The 10,561-nt window shown below is 38.8% G+C and overlaps 1 protein-coding gene across 1 annotated transcript; it reads right to left on the bottom strand.

Annotated features, from left to right (window-relative positions):
* Window positions 1–1,623: 1,623 nt before the first annotated feature.
* HINT1 (histidine triad nucleotide binding protein 1) lies at window positions 1,624–10,239 on the bottom strand. The gene is made up of 3 exons (XM_069088087.1): window positions 10,011–10,239; window positions 7,920–8,024; window positions 1,624–1,927 (listed from the first exon to the last, which is right to left on the bottom strand). The coding sequence occupies exons 1-3, from the start codon at window positions 10,119–10,121 to the stop codon at window positions 1,763–1,765; spliced, it is 381 nt and encodes a 126-aa protein (XP_068944188.1). The 5' UTR covers window positions 10,122–10,239; the 3' UTR covers window positions 1,624–1,762.
* Window positions 10,240–10,561: the final 322 nt, after the last annotated feature.

Genomic DNA, 10,561 nt, shown 5'->3' with positions numbered 1-10,561 from the left:
TATTCAGCTTCTCATAAGACATGATCTTGAGGCCCTGCATCGATGCCCACAAATAAAAGCAATACTTCACATGCATTCTGAAAGTATATAGCAAAGCCAATACATCCTTGGTCTAGGCCACTCTACATCTATTAATACAGGTTAAGATGGCATTAGCTTTTTGGCTGCCAAATAACACTTGTACCTTACACTGAGATTGCAGTCCACTAACATTCCCAAACACAGCTTAACTGCTGTGTTAGCATGCTTTTTCCTTCTTTGGGACATCAAGAAACAGTAAAACAAAATCAAAAGAATGGAAAAATAGAAGAAAATTGAAATGTTTCATTGGAAAAACTTAAGAAAGGAAAATTACAAATGTTAAAAGGGGATGTGGGGAAATTGAGACACTGCTGTATTGTTGGTGGAGCAAGGATGGGTGGGAGGAAACATCCAAATTGATGAAGTTACAAATTCATTTAAGTATGTGTGTGTGTGCATATTAGATAATAGTACATAAATATAGATGATAGCATATGTATACTATTATCTGATTATAAAAAATATAATGCTGGTTGGATGGCCCTCAAAAATGTTTAATTTAAGTCTTCTAAAGGGATTACTTTATTTTGTAATTAATCTTTTATTTTTAGTTTTCAACATTCATTACAAGATTTTTAGTTACAAATTTTCTCCCTGTCTTTCTCCTACACCCCACCCCAAGATATCGAGCCTGAATAGCCTTTCACCCAATCTGCTCTCTCTTATATCCTCCTCCATGCCCCCCAACTTTATAGTAGGGCAAGATGGATTTCTATACCCCAGTGCCTGTATATCTTATTTCCCAGTTGCATGTAAAAAACAATTTTTTTAACATTTGTTTTTAAAACTTTGATTTCCAGATTCTTTCCCTTCTTCCCTCCTTACCTACTCCCCACTAGGAAATAAAGTAATTCAATATAGGTTGTATATGTGTAGTTACACAAAACCTTTCCATAGTAGTTATATTGTCAAAGACTAACTATATTTCCCTCCATCCTATCCCGCCCCCCACTTATTCTAGTTTCTACTTTGACCCTGTTCCTTTTCAAAAGTGTTTGCTTCTAACTACACTTTCCCCCAATCTGCCCTCCCTTCTATCATCTCCCTTTTTATCCCTTCCCCCCTACTTTTCTGTAGCGTGATACCCAACTGAGTGTGTATGTTATTTCCTCCCTAAGCCAAATTCAACCCGATTAAGGCTGACCCATTCCTAAAAGGATTACTTTTAATCACAGTATCAAAACCATGCTACATATTTTCTTCATACTTGCTCTAATGACCTCCTTTGAAATTGACCAGCCACAACAAGCCCCCAAAATGCAAACCGAAAAGTGGTTTCTGTAGCAGGTAGTCATTAAATTTCCAAAATACTGCTGTTAAACAGCACTGATAGGTACTCATTGACAAACCCAGAATTAAAAAAAAAATTATTTGTAAGTTCTTTACCTCCAAAACTTGCTCCCTAAATGGAAACATGTCTAAACACTAACTTTACTGTACCATTCTTTAAAGTTGTCACCAATTCTAAGGGTTTTTTTTAATGAAAAGAGTTCATATACTTGAAAAAGTAAAATAAAATTTTAGTCAAATGCAGAAGCATGGTAAAGAGATAACTGTCTTTTATTGTGTACATTTTGAAATGATTTCCCAATTTCTTGTTTCACAGAAATCATTAAGTATACTCAGCTTAACATATATATTGTAAACCTGCCTTGCTCCCTAAATAAATCATTCCAAAAATTTATCCAGGAGGCCATTTCATCTGACGTCCTCCAAGGACATGCAGATGGATATGATAGACAGATTGCCCCCCATCTGCACCTTCGTTGATCACCATTCGGTATCCTCTCTTCAGACCCAGGTCAGCTGCACATTTCTTGCCAACAATCATTAAGTGTCCAAGAAGCTAGGGAAGAATAAAAATTACACAATCAATACTAGCAATACATATCCTACCACTTTTGAATAAAAAATAAATCATGTACCAAGTTAAAATTTATCCCTAGAAAAAAGTCTTTGGGCAAATAGACCTTCAAATTCTTTTCAAAGATGCTCGGCAGAGAGGATCCACCAAAACAAATGTGTCAGAGGTCTCCCTCTATAGTTAAGTGTATTTCTGAGTATACCCAGTGTTCATTCTGCTATCCTTTATTCTCACTAAGTCTAATCCATTCCACTTCTTTGTCCAATTATACAATTTCTTGATACCATTTCTTACATGAAGGTCATCAATGAAAACATGCTACAAGCTATTTGCGCCCACCCCTGTAGAACTTAAAATGTTGATTTTTCAAAGATTATGCTGTTCCAAGTTTAATACATATCATTAAGAAAACCTCTGTTGATGGGTAGAATCTGGGGATTGTGAAGAGCATACCGCAACTTCTAAAATGCTTTTCAGTCTAGTGTCTTCCTCTAGATCAATTCTTAGCCCAATACACTATACATATGTAGTGCCTGTCCTAAACACTGACTTGCTAACTCAAAAGACTGGCTATCCACCTTCATGTCAGTATGGACAATGAGTATTTTTCATTTATTTCATATATTTCCTGTGAGATGTAATATGCTGCAATATATATCACAGGAGCAGCCAGGTGGTGCATTGGATAGAGTTGGGTCTGGATTCAAGGAAAATGAGTTCAAATACAGCCTCACACACTTACTACTTGAGTGACCCTGGGCCAGTCACTTAACCTGTTGTCTGTTTCCTCATCTACAAAATAAGGGGAATAAAAAGCACCTACTTCTCAGCATTGTTTTAAGGATCAAATGAGATAAGAATTGAGAAATGTTTAGCACAGTGCCTGGCACATAGTAAATGCTACATACATGTTAGCAATTATTATTTACAGAAGAGTTTGCAATCTGCAATGGTGGAAGACATTTACATACTGAAGCTCCCATCTTGCTGAAACCACAGATCCAAACCAAAAAAAAAAAAAAAAAAGAATTTTTTAGAAGAATTTAAGCTTTAAAAGCTTACAACTACATGAATAGTTTAATGATATCCTAGATTTACAGCTGGAAGGGACCACAGTACAAGCCCTTCTTTTTCTACAGATGAGGAGGCTGAGGCCCAGAAAGGTAAAATGACTTGCCAAAGTCAAACAATTATTAAGTAGGAGAGCTGAGATTTGAACCCAGGGCCTCTACCTTCAAGTCCATGCCTTTTTCCACTATACCATGTTAGGCTGACCTCTTCTGAGTCATCATGAGTCCCACTGAGGGAGGCCTATAACGTTGTGAGGCTCAATGCAATAAGTCAAAACTTAAAGGACTTCACCATTCAAAGAAAATCCCTCTTCTACTTGGAACTTCTTTTTTTTTTTTTTTAAAAGCAACCGGGGTTAAGTAACTTGCTCAAGGTTACATGGCCAGTTATTACTTCTGGGTGTGGTGCTGAGTATCTGAGCCTGGATTTGATCCAGGTCATCCCGACACTGGAGCCAGTGCTCTTACTCGCTGAGCCACCTGGCCGCCCCTCTACTTGGAACTTCTGAGGTATATTCTCCATGACAGAAGAAAACATACATTTAGTTTATGCTCATAATACATACACACATATCAATCATGCTTTACTTGACAATTTTCAAAAGGACACTAAAAAGAATTACTGTTCGGGTTTATCAACAAATCTCATATAATTTTAACATATATATAAAAGACTCCTCTTGTTGAAGTAAATATTTTGGTCTAATAAAATAAGATATCATATTCTCTGCTGGTAAATTATCTGCTAATAAAGGTGTGGTCTCCAATAGGGAGTCACTTTTCTTTCAAGTTTTACCTAGGAATGCTCTTGGGATTATGTGGACCATTTAGGTAGACTTGTTTTTGCTTTCATTGACCTTTGAAGTTTTTCTGAGGAAATGCTGCTTCTAATCTTCTGCCATCCTACTTTAGAGCAGGTTTAGGGATACACTGTACATTGTTTTGTAAATGAGTTTGTATCCTAAAGCACTTTTACTTTTAGCAGCCAAACTACTCCTTTTGGCAAGGAGATCAAATTGTTTGCTCACTAAGGCCTTGTTTGGCTCTTTTATTTTATATTCTTTAGGCTTTTGTAGGAAATGGTGACAATTAAAGTCATTATGTCTGCTTATTTTAATTTATCAACAGTGACAGTGTTTAAGAGGTCAGGCTGGATTGTGACCTTTGCTTTATCACCAATCATGCATGTGTGTGACAAAGAGAGAAAAGAAAGGAAGAGAAAGAGGGAAGGGGGGGGAGAGAGTATGAAAAAGGGAGGGGGGGGAGAATGTGTTTGTCTGAAATTCATCACATCCAGTACCTTCCAATTCTTTTCTGTAAGTATTCAAAGAATATCCTCCCACTTCTCACAGAGATGAGGTATAAAAAATAGAGATTTATAGAAGTTGTGACAGTCATTTTGTTGGGTCAGTTTTTATAAGAGAGGGTTAGATGGCAAAGGGAAAGCATTGCAAAATGACTGATACAGGCACAAAGTTTGTAAGTAATCAACAAAGCCTTTGACCTCTTTCATATCTCAAACCTGAGCTAAAGTTTCCAAAATACTTTCCACTATCCATCCAAAGTCAGCCAATATCAAATTTAGTTTTTGAAGACCTCATCACATTCTTCACAGAATTTCTTCAGCCCCTGTCACAAATGTTGGCATGGAAGCTGTAATTACCTTCATGGTAGTTTTTTGCTTATGCCCATCACGAACACTACATGACAAGTGCTTAGCACAGTGTCTGGAACATAGGAAGTGCTTAATAAGTGTTTACTGACAAGGTAACTAAAAATGTGTTGTTTCTATTATTACCAAGTATTTGTACTTGGTAAAGATCAACTTCACTAACTCCCTTTTTTTATCTTTGCAAGGAGAACCCATGCTATTTATCCGTTTAGTTGAAACTTTGTTGATTTTGGATTTTATTTATTACAATACCAGTATTGATAAAATTCTAATCTTCTGGCAGCCCATCAGTTTGTTGGGTCATTGGACAAAGATCTTATATTTAGAGTAATAATAGCCTCACAACATTATAGGCCTCCCTCAATGGGACTCAGACGAGGTAAGCCTAACATGGTATAGTGGAAAAAGGAATGGACTTGAAGTTAGTGGCCCTGGGTTCAAATCTCAGTTCTCCTACTTAATAACTGACTTTGGGAGAAAAAAAAAATAGATTACTAATAACATCAATACAAGATAATTAGCTTTTATTTATAAGTAACAGGATGTTTACAAATCATGCTAATATAGTACACTTCTTAGCACCTTGTGCTCTCTTTTCTGCCATACCACGTCATCACAGAAGAATCAAGAGGGTATTATCCTGACACAGTGTTTGGCACACAGCATAAACTTAATGAACACTCATCCTTGTTGGTTGATCACCTACAGGCAAATCTACTGGTGATGAGCTTCTCCTTGCTTAGCTAGATTGGTCCTCAGATTGTGGATATATTTGGCCTGTCACCCCGCCCAAACTCAAACCCTTCTCAGCAAGGTAAAAACTGATGAAGTTTCCAGTCTCCTAAAACAGCAACTTAATAACTCAAGACTACCTCTCCATGCCATAATAAAGCATCTCAGAAAGATTTTGTATAGGATTAACAGATGACAAATAATTTATAGAGAAAACAATGAACTGTACTTTCTAACCGTAAGCCAATATACAACATGTTCTCATTTCCTTTCAGCCTCTAATAAAACCTTATTACATAAATCATTTGTTTACGCTTCTGGGGCAAAGGGGAAATATCACTGGTGAGGACAGAGACTAGCTTTTTTCTCTAGGATGTTCAACGAAGTCATAACTGAACAAAGCACACCCATTCACAAGGCTTAAAAGTAAGTCAGTGCTGTTTCGGAGAAGGCACAATCAGTATTTTAAATCACATAATATGAGAAAAAATGGAATATTATTACCATGGCCTTACCCAATTAATTTCTGAGGAAATATAGAGTATTTCAACAAAATGGACACATGACCCATGTACTCACGCTGTGTGATATATTTGACAGAAGGCTGGAATTGGAGTCAGAAAAACCTGAGTTCAGGTACTACTTACTATTAACAAGTCACTTAATCTTACAGTACTCCCCCCTCCAGGCAACTCTCAGATTATAAACTACAGAAAAACTGCAGAAAAGGTCACATTGTGACATTCCTTGGAACAGACGAAACCACAAGTCTAGATTTAAAAAATATATTTATAATGAATATTAAGACATTAAGCATATAAGAAAACAAATGATTAAAAAGTTCATCAACCCCATGTAATTGTAAGATAACCTTAAAACATTTTTCTACAATTTTCCCATCCTTCTAGGACCCAAGGATGAGGAACCTGAGCCTTTGTGGCCATATGTGACCTCCTAGGTTTTTGGGTTCGGCTTTTTGACTGAGTCCAAGTTTTACAGAACAAATCCTTTTAAGGGGATTTGTTCTATGAAGTTTGGATTCAGTCAAAGGGCACATTTGAGGACCTAGAGGGACACATGTGGCCTTGAGGCTGAAAGTTCCCAACCCCATTCTAGGTAGATCTGTATCTAATCATCTCTATTTCAAACTAATTCAATGACTGAAATGATTACACGATCAGAATTTTATTTCTGAACAAATATTTCATTACTTGAACATCTGACATGATTTTGCTATCTTCCTCTTTTAAAATTCCTATGTGTAATAATACTAGCATTTATATAGTACTTTAAGGTTTTCAAAGCCTTTACATATCTCACTTCATTCCCATAACCCTGAGAAGTAGGTGCTATCATCTCAATTTTATAGGTGATCAAACTGAGGCCAACAGGGGCTGAATGCTTTGCTCAGAGTCACACAGCTTGCGTCTAAGGCAGAATTCTAACTCAATATATTCAATATATTGGAATCAGATATTCCTGACTCCAAGTTGGGCACTCTGTCCACTAAGCTACTCAACAACTGCCTAGGCATACGCTATATCAGCTACTGGTGTTAGTATACAAAGCTAAAAACTTTCTAGCTACATATGTCAATGTCTTAACATTCAAATCATGTATACTTTTCATTTAAAGTTTTCTCTGCAGATATTACATATTTTCTTCCCAGTAAAAGAAAATCCCTTGAAAGCTTGATAAAAAGCACCCCCCAAAAAATCTAACACTATTTGTTCCAAGTAAAACACTGAGATATTTACCTGTTTAATAAAAGAAATAATCTGACACACATCCTAGGACTTTAGGAGAAAAATGTCAAAGAATTAAGAGAAAAGATAGTCAGGATTCCAAAGTCTGAAAATCTGCAAGAAAAACTGGTTAAAAAATAAAAATCTCATTATACAAATGAAAATAATTCCAAAAAGAAAGAGCCTGCCTTAAGTAATGCACAGTGAATATCCACTGTGACAGAGGTATCTGTCTGTAGGCTGCCATGATCAGAACATATCTGGAGTACTGAATCCAGTTTCTGGGTGCTAGCAGCTACATTTTATTAAGGAAACTTACAACTTACAATACAGCCAGAGAATGACAAAGGTAGTGAGAAGATTAGCAATAATGGAATACAATAATTAAATGAAAGGACTGATGCTACTTAATTTAGAACAGAAAGAATTGACTTCTCCGTTTTTCTTGTTACCTCTTTAGCTGGCCTGCAGCATACCACCCTGTATTAAAATAAACTTGCTTTCAGAGCTCAATATTGATTAATGCTGAGAGGAAATGAGAATAAATTTAAACCTTTCCCTAAAATAAACACAAGCAACCAAAATTTAAAAAAACTAGAAGGTAGACAAAATACTGGTATTGAGAGGTACCCTATTACAGAAATACAAAAAATGTTTTATAAATTCTGTTCCAAAATGCAGCTTTCAAGAATAAGTTATTTTTTCAACTTTAAAAAGCAAAGGTAGGAAAAACAAGTCGTATTATATTTACTTACATTTTCATCTTCTTCTTCTGCCACAGATATCTGAGTAATGGTTTTCTTAGGTATCACCAGGAAATGAGTTGGGGCTTGTGGGCAAACATCATGGAAAGCAAGACACTAGGGTAAAAAAGAGAAACAAACATTTCTGAAGGTCAAAAAATGACTCAAACTGTAGGTATTATACATTATCCATATAAAACTTAATAGAATAATAGACCTCAAGGGGAAAAACAAAACAAACAAAAAATTTGAGAGGGGTTGGATTCCATCGTTTTGATACTGGCTGCTCCTTCGTTCTGTGTATAAATACACAAACACATGTATACTTACAATAGACCTCCTGTCAACCTAATTAAAATATGATTACTATACACCATGCCAATGTATATACTTTATATCAAGTTATTCTCTTGGGTCAGAAAAAGAAAATGCACTTGTAGAAACACCTAACTGGTAAAATGTTGAGGGAGCAACTGATGAATATTAGTTGACATTATAGTATTTATTTTTTCCCCTAAGTAATTAACATAAGGGACTGAATAGAGATCTTAATACCTTTTTTTGGCTTCAAAATGTATAGTGATTTTAAAAGCAAAACTTACAAGGCGTTGAAATTAATAAGTATTGAGGCTTATAATGCTAAATACCAATGTTTACCAGGAAATTTTTTTTTTGGAGGCAATTGGGATTAAGTGACTTGCCCAGGGTCACAGAGCTAATATACCACAGTTGCACTTCCCTTTGTTATTTACAAACTATGGTTAAAGCTAACTACCTTACCACAAGTAAAATCTTGAGACAAAGGACAGGCCAAATTCGAGTCACCTAAACTTTCTTTTAAATGTGTTTGGGTTACATTTGGGTCGGGTAGGTTAGATTTGAAGATCAATTCAACAATTTCAATTAAAAGAACAATTTTTCAATTTCCTACTTTGAGAAAATGACAGTAACTGGAAAGGACACAAAATTATTCCTGACTTCAAGGATCTTATATCTCACTGGGGAGGGCTGGGAGGCAGAGGTGGTAGATGGGATATTGGTAGGTTCAGACTTATGCAAATCACTTCCCCTTCATTTATAAAACAGAAAAGTGGGCAGGATGATTGCAAAAGTCCATTTCTGCTCTAACACAGACACGTGTTGTTGCTATTCTACTAGCACACCTCCAAGTAAAAATGGTTGTAAGACTAAGGTAAAAAAGAGTTATGAACCTCACAGAGCCTCATGGTAGTTTTTCACTCCAGTGACACCGGTGTTTGATTTGGCAAATTACCAGGTTTCCAAAGGTTTCATGCCGTTGCTGCTGATTATATAAGTTTCTCTCTCAAAACCAGTAAACGAACTTTCTGTCCCCGGCAGCCACCACTAGAAAGCGCGGGAGGCGGCTCTCCCCGATCCGATTTCTGACCTCCGGAGGCGCGGGGCAGGCGCACCCCGCTGCAGGAATGCCCCACCCGGGCACGCATTTAGGGCGGCCGCGGTAGCGCCTCCAAGAATCTCAGAAGCAGAAAAAGGTGTCCTCCCCACCCCCCGGCCGCTCCCTTACTCCTCTCCCCGGGGCTCTTCCTTCCCGAAGGTCCGTCGGTGCACAGAGGCGTCCATGTTAACAGATAGCCTTTCCCCGGGGCAGGGCACGGAGGTCCGAGGGCCCCGGGGCGGCACAAGGCAGCGAGCACGGAGCCGCTGCGCCAGGGCCTCCGCCCACGGCCTCTTATTCCCGGCTTAGCGGGGACGGGCTCAGGACAAGGTCCGACCCTGGCAGGACCTCGGACCCCGGATCCGAATCGGAACGGCCGGACCAATCTTCCAGTCCGCCCGCTCATCTTATTTAAAGAAACAAAAGCCACAAACTGTCGCCCAGGAAAGTAAAGTGACGTTCCCAAGGTCACACAAATAATTTTTGGATTGCAGGGGTGGGGCTTTCTGGGAGCTTCTCCTGGGGCGTGGGGGAGTGGGTAAGACGAGAGCCAGTATCACTCCACGACAGTTAAACGGGGCTAATGCCCCGAGGCGCCCCCCCACAAGGCGCGGCCAACCCCCGCCCCGATGCTCTCTCGAACGCTCCCCGCACGCCCACTCTACCCTCAGCTTGCCCATTCCTACCCGGTCATCCTCAAAAATGATTTTGGCCGGGACTTCCTTGCGAATTATTTTCCCGAAGATGGTGGTTCCCCCCGGCTGGGCAGTCTGAGCTTTGCTGATCTCATCTGCCATTGCGGCCGTTACGGCGTGGCCGCCGCAGTCACAACGGTACTCTGCCCCCGCGCCTTCGGAAAAGCACTTCCCTGTGAGCGCAGCGCGCCCCGCTACTGCGCATGCACACACCGAGGAGCTGGAGCCACGTGGGAGTTGGAATGCAGATTCTCTCCCGGCTTTGGTTCGAGTAACAAAGGCTGGTAAAAACTCATTAAATATGGAAAATAGGTAGCAGCAAAAAAAAAAAAAAAACCCAAACAGCGCTAAAGGAAACCGGGTAGGAGTAAGAATCCTTCTACCAGCGCCTCACCGATCACTTTTTTCTTTTCTTGCTACCTCTCCATAAGAACAGAAATCAGCATTTGCTGTTTACGTTGAAACTTGCTCTGGCAAGTAATATTGAGCATGCTCTATAAGTGAACTCCGGCTCTAGGCACTGCGTGGAAAGTGCAGACAGC

Source organism: Petaurus breviceps, unplaced genomic scaffold, assembly GCF_028583685.1.
Source record: "Petaurus breviceps papuanus isolate PSGF00001 unplaced genomic scaffold, PetGlider_PUasm1.0 184, whole genome shotgun sequence".
Lineage (NCBI taxonomy): Eukaryota > Metazoa > Chordata > Mammalia > Diprotodontia > Petauridae > Petaurus > Petaurus breviceps.
The sequence above is the reverse complement of the archived record's forward strand: the minus strand, read 5'-3'. Positions and strand labels throughout refer to the sequence as shown.

Excerpts from the sequence above, each read along its gene's own strand:
- HINT1 (XM_069088087.1), bottom strand. The coding sequence starts at position 10,121 with ATGGCAGATGAGATCAGCAAAGCTCAGACTGCCCAGCCGGGGGGAACC. Across the intron at positions 8,025-10,010 it reads TCATTTTTGAGGATGACCGG|TGTCTTGCTTTCCATGATGT; the intron begins GTAGGAATGGGC and ends TTTTTACCCTAG. Across the intron at positions 1,928-7,919 it reads CAGAAGAAGAAGATGAAAAT|CTTCTTGGACACTTAATGAT; the intron begins GTAAGTAAATAT and ends ATTCTTCCCTAG.